Source organism: Triticum dicoccoides, chromosome 5B, assembly GCF_002162155.2.
Source record: "Triticum dicoccoides isolate Atlit2015 ecotype Zavitan chromosome 5B, WEW_v2.0, whole genome shotgun sequence".
NCBI classification, from domain to species: domain Eukaryota; kingdom Viridiplantae; phylum Streptophyta; class Magnoliopsida; order Poales; family Poaceae; genus Triticum; species Triticum dicoccoides.
This window is the reverse complement of record NC_041389.1, coordinates 353,705,613-353,725,743: the sequence shown is the minus strand read 5'-3', so window position 1 is coordinate 353,725,743 and position 20,131 is coordinate 353,705,613. Positions and strand designations below refer to the sequence as shown.

Sequence of the window (20,131 nt, the reverse complement as noted above, 5' to 3'; positions counted from 1 at the left end):
TACTACGTTTCATGTTCTAGTCAGTTTTGTTTAATATTCTCCTAATTTTGCTCACTGAAATAGACATCTTCACTACATTTCGTGTTCTACTTAACTTTGTTTAATATTCTCTTAATTTTGCTCACTATTACTTCTAAGTAGCCTACGGTTAACGTTTGTATATTGTTATTTCTAAATTGCCTATAATATTGTGAAGTCATCATCCGTTGATTTTAGTTGTCTGCCATTTCTAGTTAGTTGCCTACAGCGGGTGCTATAGGTTGCGCGACATTGTTAATTAGTTGCCTAGCAATGATGTGCAATTGCATGTCATCGCTAATTAATTGGCTATAGTATTATGAGAAGCTATCTATCATCATTGCTCCTATAATTTGAAGAATAGTGTTAGGATATTATCCAATTATGGTAGGCAACTTATAGGTGAACCTAGTGAACTTGATAGGCATGGTAGCCAACCTATAAGGACTTCTCGTTGATAGGCAGTCATACTAGAAAAACTAAAAAGTCGTTTTTTCTATAGTATTAGTACTAAAGTTGTCTTCATAGCACTCAAAGTTGCTTTCAAAAAAAAGATTGTCGAAACATATACATATGTGATCTAGTTTTGAAGAACTCGTTGCGAGAAACCCAACAATGACAACGAATCTGAATTCCGACGCCTGAGTGAAAAGTTATAGCTAAATTCTACGAAACCCAAATAAATGCACATATCTTATTCTTTCTTGACTGCTTTGTCGATGGTAGGGAGCATTCAAAAATGGGATCAGATACTTTCCCATTTTATAGCATCAGGAGATGCTAATTATCCATTATGCCAGATCTGTCTGGTTGCACCTGCGACCGCCCCGGTGCCGAGTAGCGTTGTCTCTTGTACTGCCTCCGCCATAAATACAAGAATTCTTGGATATTTAATATGGACTACATCTGAACTAAAACGAGTGAACAAACACACTAAAACGTGTTTATATGCATACGATTTCAAAAAAGTTACAACATCTTATATTTGTGAAAGGGAGAGTAATTACACAAAAGCCCGTACCACATGTGTGTTTCAAGCCAGGATTTTTGTATCCTCGGGAATTTCACAGATGGATAGGAGTTATTTTCAGTATCTTTTTCATGGTTTCTTAGGAAAAGTTGTAGTGCCACTGCGTGAATTTTGATCTTGTAGTAGGATGTAAGAGCATCTCCAACTTGAATTGTATATATAGATTGTGTAGCCCTTTACGAGACTTTGGACTTTTGATTGCATTGGATAGTGCATGAAGGTTAACATGATATGAGAGTCTAAGGTCTTAAGTACAAGTCCTGGATTTTGCAGTTTATTTAAAAATTATCGTTGCCCCCCTCTTTGTCCACGTATAGAACTCTTGAGCCATACCTCTGATTCTATTTACATGTTGACTTTTCGTATCAAACATGAGAGGGGGTGTTGAAGTGTATGCATGGATTGAATAGCCCTTACCATAAGTTCTGACTTTTGGTTGCATTGACTAGTGCATGAAGCTTGACACCAACCATAAAGACTAAATATGGCCTCCATTTATCCCTGGATAGTAGTCGAATGATCCTCGACAACTGTGCCCTCTTCCCAAATCCATGCAAGTTGATCAACAGACAAACATTTTCTAGCATATGACATTTGATAGCTCATGCAAAACATGATGTAAAACTAGTACTCAACGGAGGAGAGTCTGGTCATCTCTCGTTGGAGCCTATGGCCTCATGGTCGTTGGAGGTGGAGCGAATCCATGACATGTCATCGAAGTCCTCGCCATTGACCTCCATGAACACTTGCTCCTGCTTGACATGGACGATGAGCAACTCGTCGCCACCATACGCTCGTCCTTGAGCAACTTGAGGATTGTACGATTCTCGATGGTGAGCTTGAGCACGGCAGCGGTGTGCTTGGCTTCGAGTTGCACTTCAGCCATGAAGTGCTCCTCCTCGACGAGCGTCTCTGGTATTGCACCTCCACCTCCCAAGGAGTCGCCACCCTCGGTTGCAGGCTCGATGGCTGCAAGCTCATGCACATGATCCATGGGGTTAACACCATCCGCCATTTCCATCTTTGAGCTCGGGTCGCACGCAGCACGTAGTATGACGCTCCTCGGGGGCGAGCTACGCGCGTCGCTCGGCCCATACCTCGAGAATTCGTTCATCCCTTCGCTTCGAGGATTGGTTGAGTACTTGGCTACAAGAGAATGGCATTGGTATGTTGGGTTGTGTCACGACATCTAGGAGGGGATGGGGCTTGGGCTGGGGTTAGAGGGAAAGGGAGGGATAGGGTTTGGGGTGGTCCAGACAACTTTTATAGTCAAGGGGACACTCCTCGAGCGGCTCATGAGCCACCACACATGATTGGGGGGTGGCCGAGAGTTGTGCTTCTCAGAGCAATGAAGTGGATTGGGTTGCATGTGGGTTAGAATTGTCACGTCAAACATGGTGGGCGTGTCCAAACTTCTACGAATCCACCCCATATTTGGGCTAAGTTTGGGGTAGGCTGGGACAGTAATTTTTGTTCGGACTCTGTCCAGGTTGTCCATCTCAACATGAGGGGCTTTGTGGGAGCAAATAACTAAGGAGCGCTCCTTCAGGAGCCTCCCCAAGGGTCACTTGAGGTGGGCTGACTTAGCGCGCTCTCAGTCGCCGCCACGTCTCGCACTCTGGGTGCTTCCTCCGGATTTTTTTTCGCACGCATTTTCAGCTTTTAGATGTTTTTTCCATTTTTTTGGCTTTTCGGTTTTTCACTGCTCTTTGTCAACTTTTGGACAAATATAAAAAAATCATGAAAAAACTCGTTTTTTTGCTTTCGCGAGAGGCACAAATTTGCTTCCTCGAGAGGCACGGATTTGCTTCCGCGAGAGGCATGGTCGTGCCTCTCAGAAACGAACAAATTTGTGTTCTCTTTTTTTTTCTTTCGTCAGAGGCACAGTTTGCTTCCGTGAGAGGCACGGTCGTGCCCTCGGAAACGAAAAAAACATTTTTATTTCTGTGAGAGGCACGGCCGTGCCTCTCGAAGACGGAAAAAAATGTGTTTTTCCTTCTGCAAGAGGCACGGGTTTACTTCTCGTGGAGGCACAGATTTGCTTCCGCAAGAGGCATTGTCGTGCCTCTTTCGAAAAGGAAAAAAACATGTTCCCTGTAAAAAAAAGTTCATCCCAACGGTCTTCTTGCTCTCGCGCACCCACCACCACCGCCAGCCCAATCTTCGGCCGCCGCGGCACCCAACCATAGCCCCACCCGCCGGTCGTTCACTCTAAGGTCCGGCGGCCAGATAACGCCCCTAGACGGAATGGAGTTGGTGCGGCTGCTCCATCCCGCAATGTCCCTGACGCGCCGCTTCCGGGTCGGTCTCGTCCTGCCTCGGCCGATCTGGAGCCAGACAACAGCGGCTGGGTCAAGGTGCGTAATCTTCGTCGTCAGCGCCGTCACGAGGAGGCGCCCTCCGTCAGTCGGCCCATCCGCCCGAAACTTTGGATTCCTAGATGGCTAGTGGGCAGATGCTTTAAGTGCCTGGACTCGGGTCACTATAAAGCGGAGTGCTCCGTAGAGATTCGTTGTCATCGTTGTTGGGAATCTGGCCACATTGCTTGTGACTGCCCGCCACGCCCAGACTCGTCGCTTTCCTCCCCACCGCATTCCGGATTCAGCTGTTGCCCGCCCACTTGTGCCCCCACTGTGTTTCCATGCGCCATCCCCTTGCTTCCAACAACGATGCGCTCCGTCTAGCCAAATTTCGTCTCAGCCACCTCACCGTTGTCCGCCAGTAGGCGCCGCCCTGCCCCCACCCCGTCGCGTCCAGTCACGATGGCGCACTACCCACCCCTTGCTCATGACCGCTTTCCGGGGGAGATCGTGACCCACCGTGACCCGGATCTGAGGCCGGAGCAGGGGGCGGGCTCATCTCGCGCACAACTGGTATGGATGAGCTGGAGGCGGATTTCCGCAACCGTGCACTGCTTGGTACGGGGGGGGCAGCCTGCGGTCTCGCCCGGGGCCTTGGTCCAGTCCCCGACTCGAATCTGTGGGGTGGAAAGGCGGCATGTCAGGGTCGAGGTCACCCACCCTGCTGATTTCTTCATCACGTTCGCCTCCAACGCGGATTGTGACAGGGTGTTCTCCTTCTCCAGCAAGTTGCGCTGCGCGGGGGCCCCCATTGCATTCCGGCAATGGCACAGGAGTGCGCTTGCGTCAAGCGGCAAGCTCAGTTTCTTCTGCAAGCTCAGGATCGAGGGCTTGTCAGCGAGTGCCTGGGAATGCGGGGCCATCAGCCAGCTCATCAACAACGTGATGGCCAGCTCGTTGAGATCTTTCCTCCGGAGGACCGTTGGCAACTGGAGGTCACTGCCTGGATGCGCAACCCGTCGGGCATCCCAAAAATTTATGATCTGGAGGTGCCGGTGCCGATTTGCTTGATGGATTCGTTCGAAGAGGAGCTCCCAGTGTCACCACCTCTCCCTACCCCGCCTACTGAGAGGGCACTCTGCTTCACCCGCTCACCATTCACGTCCTGGATGTGGTGGACCGCACTGTCCCATACCTCCAGTTTGACCCCAACTTCGAGCCTGACAATGACGCGGATGTCACGAGGAGGCATGACTACTCCCAGTGCTGCTACAGAGGGAGGATCGACGGCACCGGTAGGGGGAATGTGCCCAACTCGGGTGGTCACCCTTTTGGAGGCCCGGGAGGATATGGCATGGCGGGCGACTGGGGTGGCGGCCGTAGGGTCGCTGGGTTCTTGGCGCCGGCAGGGGCATGCAGGCCCTGTTTCTGCAAGCCTACGGCCAGTCCACCACTAGTGCACATTCCTCCAGCCATGACGTGGCCACCACCACAAAGATGGCGCTCACTAGGGGCGTCGATGGGTCCGAGTCACTGACAGCAACTACCATCGGCTTGGGAGCATGTGTTGACATGCCGGAGCTGCAGCGATCTGCTGCTTCCACGGCAGTTGGCTCCAAGGCATTGGGTACAACCCCAATCATCGACAAGGCATCATTCTGGGGTGTGGCTGTACCAAGACAGCTCACCTTTAGCCCGAAACTGCCGGCTAGAGCGGTGCGGGCGGCAAGGGTAACCGGTGGTGAGCTGGAGGAGGACATGCTCAACGCTTTGAGTTCTTCAGTACATGCTACCAAGCCTGCTGCATGTGCTCATCTGTTGTTGGCCAAGGGGCCCCTGGGCTCACCGGGTGTTCTTGGTAATGACACTCTGCCTAGTGGGCATGGGGATGCGGAGATTTAGTTGTTTGATGACATGATCCAGATGCAGCACAACATCAAGATGATCTCTGCTTAGAGCAATCCGGGAAGCAGGAGCACTCCAAGCCCAGTGCGCACGCTTGTCGCGGTGCCACTTGAGCAACATCAGCTTCTCCCTGCTGTGATGAACAAGGCAGATCAAGGCAGAGCGTTCGGGCCTTGTGATGTAGAAATGGCACTGCTGCAGGGCATTGGGTGCACACTTGCTCCACCCATATTGGGCCCTAGACCAGTGGCGTCGGCACCAACACGTCGCATGAAAGCACTGCCACCTAATTTCGCGCCAAGACGGAGTGCCCGGCTCAGCAAGAACAACGGCGGCTGCAACACGGGACCCGTGCAATGGGCCCAAGTTGTCCTGTTGTAGCGCATGGGGGTGATCAAGGCTGAAGAACATGTCTCTGATGAGGCGCTTGACGAGTATCTCAAGTTGTTCGACAAGCCGCTCGCCCTCATCACATCAAGGCGGTGGCTGCCATCTTTACTTCTGAAGATGTAGACTTCGACGAGCCGGCGCACCCTGGATTCTGCGCCTTCGACCTTCCTGAGGAGGTGGAACCATGTGGCGCATAGGTGTCTCCACACAGATTCGGTGGTTGTACCAAGTTAATCCATGGATATGTCACTAGGAGTCTTGGTGTGGAATTTTAGGGGGCTCAATAACCCCACTAGGAGATGCTCAATTCGGTTGTTTATGCTGACTTGCCATGTACCTCTTGTTTGTTTTCAAGAATCCAAGTTGGATGTTGTGGACTCGGTGGTGGTGAGCCAGACCCTCGGGCCAGGTTTCGATGATTTTGATTTCTTGCCAATGGTGGGTACTAGGGGTGGTATTCTGTTGGCATGGAAGGAAGATCACCTGCGTGTGACTGATATACACAAGGGCGAGTTCATGATCTCGGCTAAGGTTCTCTCTCTGACAGATGGAAAAGAATGGATGGTCTCCATATTGTACGGTCCGCAAGGAAACGAAGATAAGGAGAGGTTTCTGAATGAGATTGTTCGGTTCGGTGACCAAGTTCAACTGTCGTGGATCCTCAATGGTGACCTCAACCTTGTGTGCAGCAAGGAGGAACGCAGCTCGCGGAGAGTCAATAGAAGGCTAATGCACAAGTTCAGACACACTATCAATAGGTTGGGCCTCCATGACATGCCAATGGTGGGGAGACGCTTTACATGGCGCAACCAGCAAGAACACTCCATCATGGCCAGGCTGGATAGAGTATTTTTTCTAACAACTCCTGGGAGGATCTATATCCTATTAGCGATCTGCTCCCGCTAAGCTCCATGATTTACGACCACTGCCCTCTGCTTCTCACATGCTCGTCGGCGAGGCCGCGGGCGCGCAGATTTCGTTTCGAGAACTTCTAGTGCAAACTACCAGGATTCTTCGACACGGTGAAAGCCGCGTGGGAGGAACAGGTTTATGGGTGTGATCCCATGAAGATTTTCAATGCTAAACTCTTGCGGACCGCCAAGGCACTTCGGCGCTGGGGCCAGAAAAGGTTGAGTTTCATGAACCTGCAGTTCCAAATAGCCAGTGAAGTGATCTTGAGTTTATATAGCACCGAGGAGAGCAGACATCTATCCGATGCCGAGAGAAATTTGAGATCCTTCCTCAAAGGCAAGTGCCTCACGTATGCTTCCCTGTAAAGGGTGCGGTTACGACATAGGGAAAGGGTGAGAGATCTACATGAGGGTGATGCCAGCTCCAAATATTTTCATATGAAGGCTAATGGTCACCGCAGGAAGCACCTTATCCCATATCTTAAAACGGGCAACAGGACAGCCACATCAGTTGAGGACAAATTGGTCCTTGCAAGGGATTTCTTTGGTAACTTGATGGGTAAGCCGACCAAACATGGACACACAATCAACCTGGATGTTCTTGATTTGCAGCAACTATCCGCAGAGCAGGCGCGTGCCTTGGAAACCCCATTCACTGAGGAAGAAGTCAAGCGGGTCATTCAGGATATGCTCTCCGATAGGGCGCCGGGGACGGACGGCTTCACAGGCATGTTCTTCAAGGTATGTTGGGAGATCATCGCTGCAGATTTCATGGCCATCATGAATGCATTGTATGAGGGACGGCTCGCTTCTTTTGGAGACCTGAACAACTCCATTCTCATGTTGCTGCCTAAAAAGATTGATCCTCTGGACGTCAGCGATTTCAGGCCAATTAACCTCATCCATGGTGCAACGAAGATTTTCGCCACGGTATTAGTTGTTCGGCTGGCTCCTCTGTTATCGGCTCTAACATCGCAGGCTCAGAGTGCTTTCGTCAGCAGACGCAATATCCATGAGAACTTCAAATTTGTGCGCAACACTGCTAAGCTGCTACATTGTAAGAATCTACCATCGCGGTACTCATGAAAATTGATATTTCCAAAGCTTTCGACACTCTATCTTTAGAATTTCTCCTGGAGGTTTTGAGAAAAAAGGGGTTTTGGATCGAGGTGGTGCGCCTGGATCTACGGGCTTTTATCCACGGCCACTGCTCCTCCGTCCTCATCAATGGTGAGCTCTCTGAGGCCTTCGCTCTCGGTCAAGGAGTCCGTCATGGCGGCCCCCTTTCGCCAGCTCTTTTCATCCTGACCATGGACACCATCCACTACATACTACAGTGGGCAGCACAACGGAAATTACTCTCTGATCTGGGATGTCAAAGCAAGGTGCCTAGGACATCTATATTCGCCAATGATGCAGTTATGTTCCTCAGACCACTGCCCTCGGACCTGCGAGTTATATCGGAGATCCTAAAGTTATTTGGGGAGGCGTCAGGGCTAAGGATCAACCTACACAAAAGCACGATCACTTGCATCCGTTGTGAGGACGACATTGCCGTTGCCGTCGAGGGCCACTTCCAATGCAAACGGCAACAGTTCCCGATTCAGCACTTGGGCTTGCCACTGTCTATCTTCAGACGTAGGCATCATGATCTGATGCCCCTAATCGACAAGTTTTCCAAAAAACTGAAAGGATGGAAGCCGAAGATGCTAGCCACGGCGGGCTGCCTCTCCCTTACACGATCGGTGCCGATGGCGCTGCCGATTCATTTTATGGTTGTGCTACCACTCCCGATGTGGGCCATTAAAATCATCAATAGAAAATGCATAGGGTTTGTTTGGAAAGGAGAAGAGCAGATTAGTGGTGGGCACTGCCTCATGCCTTGGGCAAGGGTTTGCTTGCCAAGGGAATTTGGAGGACTAGGGATCATTAACCTTAAGTGCTTTGGGATGGCCCTGCGATGCAAATGGTTGTGGCTGAGGCGGGACTCGGAAGAGAGGTCGTGGCAATGGCTTCCAGACAGCACAGAAAAGGAAGTGGAGGCTATGTTTGATGTTGCTTGCCGTATGACCTTGGGTGATGGAGCGAGGGGCAAGTTTTGGACTGACAGTTGGCTTCCAGACAGACGCTCAATCGCGACCATGGCGCCGGCCCTCTACTCGTTTGTCAGGGACAAGGGCAGATCGGTCAGAGAGGCACTCCACAACCGATCTTGGATCAAGGACATTGCCGGAGGGATGTCCCTCGTTGCCATAGCACAATACCTTCAAGTCTGGGACTTGGTTCAGGAAACAGTCCTGGCTCCGGACTCCCATGATCGTCTTGTATGGAAGCTGACTTCGGATGTGGCCAGTTCTCCGTCCAGAGTGCATATCAACTCTTCTTCATGGGCAACACACGGTTTGCCTACTCCAGACCAATATGGAAATCGAAGGCACCTCCGAGATGCAAGTTCTTTATGTTGTTGGCGGTCCACCGGAAGTGTCTCACGGTGGACAACCTTGAGCGAAGGGGTTGGCCATCCAATGGCACATGCCCTCTTTGTATGTCGGAGCCGGAAAACTACTCGCATTTGTTTGTAAATTGCAGATTGACACAACAACTCTGGAGGAGCTTCAGGACCTGGACGGGGCTGATTTCGAGGTGCCCAGCGAGCATTTTAGCACCACGGAAGACTGGTGGCTGAAGGCTAGGGCGGCGATCCCGAAACCCTTACGGAGGAACTTCGACACGATCGCTATCCTGATACACTAGAGGATATGGAAGGAGAGAAACGCGAGAATTTTTTATAGTGTCGCCAGCACCGTAGACAGGGTACTTGAGTTGATTAAGGAAGATATTAGAATGTGGCGGGCTGCAGGTTGCATTTGCGACCTGCCGGCGAACGCCTAATTTTGTGTTGGGTCCCAGCTCTAGTCCGCCTAGACTGCTCTAGTCCGCCTAGACTGCTTCCCGGTTGTATTATGTACTTTTCTTCCTATCTAATATAATTCGGCCACTGGCCCTTCGAGAAAAAAAGTTCGTCAAAACCTATCAACATGGGATCTAGTTATAAAGATCTCAATGCGAGGAATCCAACGGTGAAAACGGTTCGAAATTTGGATGCACGGTTTAAGAGATAAAACGTTTTAAATAAACGAATCTACGAAGAAAAAAAAACACATGTTGCGTCACTTGTCGCAACCTGGGAATGTGAGATTGACCTTTATAAGGAGTGCTCCTTAGAGCATCTCTAGCAGATCTCGCAAGCCGTCGTCCCAAAAAAATTGTTTATGGTATCCTGTAATCGTTTTGGCAGGACGCCCGGCACGCTGCAAGAATAGATCCCACATAGGATACAAATTTAAACAAACTACTTCGCGCTGAAAACATCACGCCGGAGTTTTTTTTTTGCGAGAAAATTTTCGATCTATTCATCTTCAACCATGACAGTACAACGAATACCAGAAATAATAAAAATTACATCCAGATCCATAAACCACCTAACGACGACTACCAGCACTAAAGCGAGCCGAAGGCGCGCCGCCGTCATCGCCCCTCCATCGCCGGAGTCGGACACAACTTGTTGTAGTAGACAGTCGGGAAGTCGTTGTGCTCCACACGCCCACCAACATAGCATAGTATAACATACGGGAGTTCACAGCATAACGTAAGGGAGCTTTTAGTACGTACTATAATTAAACATAACCGAAATATGAAAACGCATAGCTTAAAATCTACTCGTTGCCGGAGTCCTCGTCATGGCTGCTGTTGTTGTCGTGGCTGGGCAGGAGCTCGTTGCCGTGGAGAGTGTTGTAGATCAGTGTGGAGCAGAGGGTCCTGCAGCTGGAACACCTCCAGGAGCGACGGCAGGCGCGCGGCCGCAGCTACATCTCCAGTTGTGGCAGCCTCCTTCGCGTTGAACCATGCGACCTCTGCCTCCCTATGGTGCCGCAGTGCCGGAACGAAGATGTCGCCGAGGCGACGGAAGCTGGCCCAAGCCGGAGCGCCGGTGCTACGGGACTTGGCGTCGCGCCTGCGTGGCGCCTCCCTCTGCCTGGCCGACACGGGAGGGCGGAGGCCAGAGCCGCCTGCCTCGTCGTTCCTGCGCTTGCGGACGACGAAGCCGTCGTGGGCGCCGCCTCCACCACGATCGCCAAAACCCTTGCCGCCGCCACGCCCCGCACCTGCGTCACCATCGCCGCGAAGATCCGCTCGAGCAAACAACAGCAAAACGCTGCCGAAGGGTGGTCGATTTATCGCTGGAGGGGGGTGGGGGGAAGGGAGGTGGGATTTGCGGCGGAGAAGCAGAGGGGAGAAAGGAAAGGGATACCCTAAATCGGCCAAGCGCAGGCATATATCCAGGCTTTTTTGCGATATCTACTCGGGCCAGATTTTTGGGCTGCTAAATCAGCCACACAAAAAACACAGTTCCCCAGGCCTTTAAGGGGTCGGCTAGAAATGCTCTTAATTAGTGATTTTGTGTGCTTGGAATGATATTGCAGTTTTGGCGTTTTTTTCTATTGAGTCAATTACATCGGTGGTGCTAGAACTTGCCATAAACGGTCATTTTGATGGTAGAACTTGTGGCATACATTGAACTGGTACAATAAATTGGCTCGGACGTGCAAATACGGTATAAATCACGTTTGTGTACACCCGAGCCGATGACTAGTACCGTGGGGGCCGCTGTCAGCGCCAGGAAGACGGAAAGGGGCCGTATGGCCTTTTTTTTCCTGACACCTTCTTGATTTTTTTTATTTCTCACAAAAAAAAGCACCTGCCGATGTTGGAGAAGTAACATTTCATTTTTTTTATAAGAGAATAACACGAAAAACAATTCCTTCGAGTCTCGAGCCAGCGACCTATGGTTATCATAAATTCGGCCGTAGCCACTCCATCGGTCCAACCATCTTTTGCTCCATGGATAACTTTTTTTAGGGAAAAAATGGGCATGCAGTCTATGCGGCCCATTTGGAGCTGCTCGTTTCTTTTGGAAATTTCTGAAAGGTATGTAAATTATAACCTCAGTAATAAAAATAACTTGCAAATATTTTGGAGTATAAATATTATATAAATTCAAACAAAATAACTTTCAAATATTTTTGGTGTATATTTCAACATTTGTATAATACAAAATATTCGTACTTTAAATTTTACAATGTTCGTATGAATATTCAATCTTGTCTACTATGTAAGTTATAGATATTCTATGAATATTAATCATTAGTGGAAATTATATACAAGTGAATATTCAGTAAATTTTGTATTCATCATTTTTTAATTTAAATATAAGCTGCACATGTATAATTGTTTTGTACTCATTAAACATGTTTATTTAATAAAAAATAAATTTCCTTATTTACTAAACATTTTTATATAATACATGGGTGTATATTTAAAAGTTTTTATTTACTAATCATCATCTTTATGTATAATATTTATATTCCCACAGAAAAAGTATAATATTTGTAACACGTGAATATTTAAACATTATTTTTATTACCTATATTTGAACATTATTTTTATTACCTACTTTTACTTTTTTTTAGGATTACTTACTTTTACAAATATATTAAAATAACTTTTTAGGGGTATATCTTAAAATAACTAGTGTGTGGTAAATGACGCACTATTAACAACCCATTTAGGCCCTACAGGGGTCCTGCTTATACTACATTAAGGACTGTTATATCGGAAAATATGAAGGGGAACCTGGGTACCAGCGCACCCTATATGCAAAAAGAAAATAGTAATTCAAAGAAAACCCCAAAAATTACAAATCTTTTTTGGCATTAAACATGATCAAGTATTGTAGTCGTATAAAAATATTCGTCAAAGAATGACTTTCGTTGCATCCTGGATCAAAGATTCGGCAAAAAACGCTATATACAAGTACTATACACGCTATATCGTCGTCGTAAACTTGTCTTTTTTGCCGTGAAGTCAATATGAATCATTTCTTGTCCAAACTTTTCATACGAGTACAATACCTGATAATGTTTGATTCCAAAAAATATTTGAAATTTTTTGAACTTTCTTTGAATTACTAAACAAAAAAACCGCATATAGGATGCGCGGGGATCCGAGAGCACCAAGTTTGCGTCCCTGTTATATCGACCTAAGGAAGCAGAACACGAGTTGTGTAGTGGACATGACCGCATTCAGTCTTGTTGTAGGCCATGTGTTCGAGACGTGGCGACCATTTTTTCAATTTAGTTTTCCTGTACTGCAGGTGGGACCCATGCGAAAAAAATAAAAAGAACAAACACGTAGACATGGGCTCTTTTATGAAATCAAGGGGATTTTCACAAAAAATAGGCCACACGCGCTCCTCTCAGCCTTCTAGTCTCTGACAGTGGGCCCATGCCATGCTGGTGCGTCGAGTCAGCGTCAATTTTGTAACCGAACATGATTTACACCATATTTGCACATCTAAGCAAAGTTAATACACCAGTTCAATGTATGCCACAAGTTCTAGCACTAAAATGATCGTTTGCGTCAAGTTCTAGCACCACCGGTGTAATTGACTCTTTCCTATTTGTTTTTCACTCAAATAACATAAGTTGGTACGGTTACTAAGTTGAAACAGTATAACAATGTAACATTCTCGAAACAAAAAATCCGCATTGCATAGTTCTCCACGTCGAGGATAATCTCCAGTAAGAAATTTTCTAACTTTCTACCAACGAGCTACAAGATCTCACGTCATCAAGCAGCCAATTTATCCTTGCCGCGTGAGGCAACGTTCTTGGCGACCTCAGCAATCTCTTCCATTTGATTGTCCACCAATTCATTTAGCTGCTCCTCCTGAGTGGCAAGATCTTCCGGCTGCAGCTGGACTGTCTGATTATCTTCGTCCCCGCCTTCCTTTGTCCAGAACACAGCAAATGACGTGTCCTCATCGAAACTAGTGGGCACTTGGACGAGCCGCTTCCCGTTGGTTCCAGAGGCGCCGCCGAGTAGCTCACCTTTGGTGCGGTCGTAGATGCAGGCCCTGAAGTTGTCAATGCACTTGAGGTTTTCGGCGTCAAGGTGTAGATAGATCAGAATTTCCCAGCACCGCAGGAACTGCTTCTTGTTGATCTTCAGCTTCTGCCGCACGGTCTCGGCCAGGTCGGACGGCGGAACCATTATCGAACTGCGAGTTCTTTTAGACAGGTTGGTCTGCTCTAGAGACAAGACCATAGCACCAAGTGCAGGCTTGATTGGCTCAAAGGTGAGGAGACGGAGACAGTCGATGGACGAACGTACATACTGCAGGTAATCAGAAGGGTCTTCGATAGTTACGTCATACATGTTCTCGGATTCTGCAATAGAATTGATTGCCTCAAGAAGAAGACGGCCGTGCCCTTCACCCTGATAAGGTGGTAAGACCAGTATCTGATTAAAGTAAAAGAAACATATCAGCCAACATCCAAAGTAGAGTCCAAAACCAACTTTATTTTCCAAAAATCAGGTTATGCAATTATGTTCAAGTCGGTTCGAACATTGGAAATAACAAAATGTATATGAGCTTGCTTTAAACAACAATGCAGACACATAAAGAAATAGACGGTAAAAGCTGCAATACCAACCTGACTGATACGCAAGCGAGTGCTCTCAGGGTAATGATAAAAATGGTGGACAGCTGCAAAGCCTAGCAACTGAAATTTTGAAGCAGATGACTCAAGCTCTGCCTTCTTCACTATAAGGAGCATTTCCCATCCATGTTCCGTGATATCTATAGGTGTGGAACCTAGAGTGCGATGATGTTAGAAAAGGGTTCCAAATATAACCAACCACTATACTCTAAAACTTTCAGTTACCTTCAACCAGAAGCAGAACAAGTGATACCAAACGTGAATAAAGGTATGCAGCAGCACCTTGGAGTTCAACTCGAACAATCTGACAATAGAAAAGCAGATCAATTTCAGTACATGTGCAACCCCTAAGAATGGCAATGGCTTGAATGCAAACTGTCATGAAAGTACACGACCTAAACCACATAACCATTCATTCTCACAATTACATTAACCTTTACCTTTTAGAAGCATCGATGCAAAAATTGCATCTTAGTATTAAGTAATAGCACTCGATAGGAAAACATGTATTTTTAAGGACTTCAGTTTGTATGCTGAATTCATAACTAAGTTAACAAAAAGCATCAATCACGCAACGGGACAACAAAAATACCTACCTCAACTGACAGATCATGTTCACCTGATGCATCAGGTTTAATGGAATTACCATTCGTCACGACATCACTGCAGAAGTTTGAAATAAGTTCTGCCTGCTTCCAGAAGCAGTAAAGAAATGATCTATGGCCGAGCTCTACAAATGAAGGTACCTGATACACTGGCATTCCTTTGAGAATGCCTCCAGAAATTCATCTTTTTCTACTAGGTTTTCCCCAAAAATGTTCTGTCAAAAAGAATAAATGAGTCTTAGATCATGCACGTGTTAGTTTCTTTAATTACAACAGATATTCTAAACAGGCAGATCTTACCTGAAGGGCGGGCTTTAGATCTGTGATCCCTTTCCCTCCCTGAAAGAAATTTAGTTGATTGTATGATATTTGATAGCTTGAGAAAATCAGGAAATGCTTAGTTGCCATTACTGACAAATACAAAACAAGTGAAGTTTCAAATCCAGGATTAAGTCACTGAGTCATTCGTACAGACAGAAAACATTACTGAAATTGAAGTTGTAGTGGTGTTGATTCCATTCTGGTGAAATCATGTAAAAGGATGGCAAATACTACCTCTGTAACTTAATATAAGACGTTTTTGACACTGTCATAGTGTCTAAAAACGTCTTATATTAAGTTATAGAGGGAGTACATGCTATTAAATAGCAGCATCAAAATAGCTACATCATATTCCATGACGGTTGCAAATGGAACAGGAGGTGCCAGCTATAAAGCATATTAAACACAGCATGCTATTACAGTAATTCAGCAAGTATTTTTAGCAGATAAAAACGAAATGCTTCAGGTTTAGGTCAACAACAACAACAAAGCCTTTAGTCCCAAACAAGGCTAGAGGTGAAACCCATAAGATCTCACAGCCAACTCATTAAAAAGAGAGTGCGACACAAGGACTTCCCAGGAGGTCACCCATCCTAGTACTACTCTCACCCAAGCATACATACTCAGTCATAACAAATATATACTGGTAGCCACTAACCATACATACTCGGATACTCTTATGATGAAATAAAATTACATGGGGTTAAAATTAAGAAACACATTGCAATAAATGGTAATGACTGGGGTAACAAGTATACAAATTATCTGAGGTTCTGTAGGCAAAGTTACAATTCATGACAGATGGAATTTCTTATAGAAGTCTCAAAATATCACAATAGAATAACCAATACTTGCAAAATAGTACTCACATCAGATGTTTCCTGGAATGAAATCTCGGCATATGCATGAAATGATATAGCACTTATCCACACATTGATCTGCACCAAGTGATATATCAGACATAAACAAATAGCATCCCGTATTGCAAACTACAAGCATGTGAAACTTAAACATTGAAATAAAAATATCATGGGTTGAAGAGCCTTTTTTTATCGTTAAGACTATCTACAGATAAGAAATCATAACTTTGCTTTCTACCTTGAGATTTGTGTAGCCATATATCTTGCCATCTTCACCGAAGAAATGGTTTAGGTCAAATGGCTCAATGGGAGTGCTGTCTGCTGAGCCCACCTCGTCAGGGTTTCTTGCTGTAGTAATGCCAATAACAAAATACATTAAGGATCTGAAGAAGCCAAAAATAACAAGATTATATATTCGTTAAGCCTAGTTTGAAACCCTGCAGGCATAGTTCTTTGCTTTATTGCAGTTAATTAAATTTTGCAACTAGATATGAAAGGCTCGTAATTTAGAATGATGTTACATGAAATGGTGAAAAATGCCATTCTTGCACTATATAATGTTTTTCACATGAACTTTTGGTACACTAAAGATGCTTGTATTTTTCTCCTCAATGAAGATAGACTATTTACTGCTACAAAATTCCCTCTGTAATTCCAAGCTATGTAAGATAGTTTGATATTGCACAACAGGAACTAGAAAGTAGAGACTAATGCTTGCTGCCGAGATACTGCAGACCAGATGGGACTAAGGAAAGCAACATCATACCAAGAAACACTTGCATGCATTCATTCGCTTCAGTTCCAGCATCTGTTGAACATGTAAAAAGAGATAACATTAAATTTGGTCATGTACCTATACAAAACAAATTACCTAGAAGCACTGAAATCAGTGGCCGATCTAGAAAGGCATCGTAGGGGGGGTGCCAACCTAACACACCTGCATTTGGCCACTGCTAATAGACACATGTTAGCCTAATTAGTAAGGCTAAAATAAAATGTTGTACTTTGGAGGGGATGCCATGGCACCCCCCCCCCCCGGGTCCGCCACTGGCTGAAATGCACATCGGAGAATGAACACGACTGCATCATGAGTAACAAATGTAAACGATGGCTCTACAAGCCCAATACAATAAAAATGGAGTGACTGCTCTCCCTGTTTCTACAGGCCAATACAATCATGAACAATTAAACAGTTTATTGTACCACTCATCACCATAATTAACAGGTCAAACAGCTAGCGATTTCGTATGCAAACTAACGAGGATATGAAGTTCTCACGCAATGTGCAGTGCCCCTCTTAATCCTTTGACATGCTGAAAGTAACCATGCAAAAAATAACCAGTTCAGCAACTCCATAAGTACGAAATAAAATGCTTGAGGAATGCGCAACTTCCCATCGGTATTCACCACACAGAACTGTCCAGTGTCGAAACTAAATATGTTGGCAAGTTCACTTCCCCTGTTGACTGGCGCAGAACAAAATCAAAAGGAAAAAAAAAAGCATTGGTACTGCACATTCCTCAGAGAAGAAAGGCCACTCCGTCTGAATTCAGCGGAACACGAATCCAGCGGCACAGACACCAGGCCCGTGTGCGTGTCTGCGAGCCTACGCGGGAGCGCGCCTGAATCTAACAATACGCTCGCAAGAACACTAGGCCGTAGACCGAGCACGAACCCCGACCTCGAGAACCAAATCTACGAATCGAGAGAGGATGTGGGGGAAAGCCGGGGTTGCCTACCGATGCCGGCGAAGCCGACGCGGCGGCGCTTGCCGGTGTCGGCGGCGGCAGCGTCGCTCCCCTTCTGCTTGAGAGCCATGGGTAGCTGTCGATCCGGTGGCGGTGGCGGGGGTGGGACTTCGAGGGGGGCTCTAGGGTTTGGGGGTTTGGGGGAGGAGAAGACGCGGGAGATGGCGGAAGGGGGAGGCGGGAAATGGGGAATTGCTGCGGAGTGCCCGCCTCTTAACGACAACAAGTGAGACAGCCAGGGGTAGATTAGGAATTCATTATCTCTTTTTTTTCTTTTTTTCTTTAACCATATTTTGAAGTGGCCTTGCTCCCACGCCAGATCTCATCGTTGGCCCCTCCCCTCTCCCCCTGGCTTGCTGGTGGTGAGTAGGGCAAGAGCCATCTCTTTTAGTGGTCCTTCGTGGTTTTGCTTCTGTTTTTACAGCCTTTTCACTTCGACAAAAAAAATCAAAACAGAATCTGAATAGGGGACGCGGTGTTTTGGCTCTCGGGAGGGAGAACAGTAAATTCATTTAAAATAGTAAAACAATTCTGAATTCTTTTATGAACCCAGATGCTCATGTGCGTGAAGTGTGTGCCAAATTTTGTGGAGTTTGGACATTTCAGTAGCTCTAGCAAAAAAGACAAAATTTGGGGTTGTAAAAAAAGTTTATTGTTCACGTACTGTTTTCATCAAGTTTGTCTTTTTTGTAATGAGCTCCTCAGATGTCCGAAAAAGCTAAGATTTGGTACGAACATCATGCATTGAAGCATCGTCCCTTAAAAAAGTTCAGATTTTTTTAGTATTTTTTGAAATTACTGTTAATCCGTTGTAGATGAGCCCGGGCATCAAATTAAATATCCACTGAATAGGTGTTTTTTTACTTTGGCTTTTGGCTTACACCATCATATAACAATATCGATTCATAAGCCAAAAACCAAAAGCAAAAAGACACCTATATAGGAGCTTCTGTGGCTTTTTTATCAAAGTGAAAAAACTGCAAAAGCAAAATCGAAAGCCCAAACAACACAGAGCCTATGTCCTTTCTCTACTCCGATGTAGGGCATGTAGAGGTGTGTTTATCTTCTTAGGTTCGGTCCGATTTGGTCTTCGGTGGATCTATTTAGATACGGTCGGTGTTTGTCTCCACGTATCCATCTAGAACCGACTGGCGTTCCTTGTCATCGATGTGTTTACATGTTTGGTTCTTTTAATCTACATTTTTCTTCGTGGGCGGTGTATGTTGTTCTAGTGCGTTGGTGAAAATGCGTTATATGGACTAGAGGGGGGTTGAATAGGCGATTTTTACAAATTCATCACTGAGGAAATTCTAGGTGAGGAAATTCCTAAGCGACGACCCACTAGCAGCGGAATAAGTACTCAGGTATAAGCATAACAGAGCAATAGCATAGTCATCATGACGAAATGAAAACAAACACAGAGTACAGATAGTGTGAAAACGAGATAAGCAGGCCGAAGACTATGTGACTGAAGAATTAGGATTGAGGAAATAGAGAAGGTCTTCAGTCAGTCTTCAAACAGTAATGATCAGGTTCTAAAACACATGAATGAGGAAATAAAAGGGTTGAGGAAATAGAACCAGTTGGCTTGGTGAAGATAATAATTTGGTAGACCAGTTTCAACTGTTGTGACAGTTGTACGTCTGGTTGGAGCGGCTGGGTATTTAAACCCAAGAACACATAGTCTCGGACACACAGTCCTCACTGTATTCTCCTTGAGCTAAATTCACACAGACCTCGCCCAATCACTCGTGGTAAGTCTTTAGGTGACTTCCAAACCTTCACAGACTTAATCACTCGCCGATCCACAATTCCTCTTGGATGCTCAGACCATGACGCCTAACCATCTGGAGTATACATGGTCCTCAAAGGTAACAAGCGTCGGTTCCACACAGGAACAAATCTCTTCAGTGATGCTCAATCACTTTGGGTTTGTAGGTGTTTGGGTTTGGGTCTTGGATTTTTCTCACTTGATGATTTTCGCTCAAAGTCCTCAGAGGATAGGATGCTCTCAATGACAAGTGTCAGTTTCGCTCGGTGTCAGTGGGAAACGACACCTATGGGATCACAAGAATCCCTACTACGGTTGTCGGGGCGTAGGGTTGTGAGAAGAGCGGGATTAGCAATCAGCACAAGAATCGTTTACCCAGGTTCGGGCCGCGAGGATGCGTAAAACCCTAGTCCTGCTTTGGTGGATGTATTGAGTGTTCTTGAGCTCTTGAACTAGATACGATGACGGTGTGGTTCAAAAGAGCCGAATCCCTCTCCAGTACGCCATGGGCCTCCTTTTATAGTCGAAGGGGCTGCCACAGTGGCACACAGGAGGTGGAAAGGCCTACAGTGCTGCGAGCTTATCGCTCGTATTATAGGACAAAGCGCATTTAATGCACTGCTAAGGTGTCCCCTCGCTTTATCGGGGATGGGAGCGAGGCTCGTCCCGTCCATCGCCGCTCCTCCTCGCTTCGACACGCGCCCTGGCCA

General features: G+C 46.3%; 1 protein-coding gene across 1 annotated transcript; it reads right to left on the bottom strand.

Annotated features, from left to right (window-relative positions):
* Positions 1-13,028: 13,028 nt before the first annotated feature.
* On the bottom strand, positions 13,029-17,822 carry LOC119308910 (probable histone acetyltransferase type B catalytic subunit). The gene is made up of 10 exons (XM_037585066.1): positions 17,642-17,822; positions 16,669-16,710; positions 16,141-16,250; positions 15,912-15,980; positions 15,022-15,060; positions 14,863-14,936; positions 14,713-14,779; positions 14,342-14,420; positions 14,111-14,271; positions 13,029-13,916 (listed from the first exon to the last, which is right to left on the bottom strand). The coding sequence occupies exons 1-10, from the start codon at positions 17,718-17,720 to the stop codon at positions 13,245-13,247; spliced, it is 1,392 nt and encodes a 463-aa protein (XP_037440963.1). The 5' UTR covers positions 17,721-17,822; the 3' UTR covers positions 13,029-13,244.
* Between the last annotated feature and the right edge of the window lie 2,309 nt (positions 17,823-20,131).

What these genes read in the sequence shown, in the direction of transcription:
- LOC119308910 (XM_037585066.1), bottom strand. Translation starts at nt 17,720, where the DNA reads ATGGCTCTCAAGCAGAAGGGGAGCGACGCTGCCGCCGCCGACACCGGC. An exon ending in ATGGCTACACAAATCTCAAG is followed by an intron (nt 15,981 to 16,140) that starts GTAGAAAGCAAA and finishes CACTTGGTGCAG; the next exon opens with ATCAATGTGTGGATAAGTGC. An exon ending in CATTCCAGGAAACATCTGAT is followed by an intron (nt 15,061 to 15,911) that starts GTGAGTACTATT and finishes AATTTCTTTCAG; the next exon opens with GGAGGGAAAGGGATCACAGA.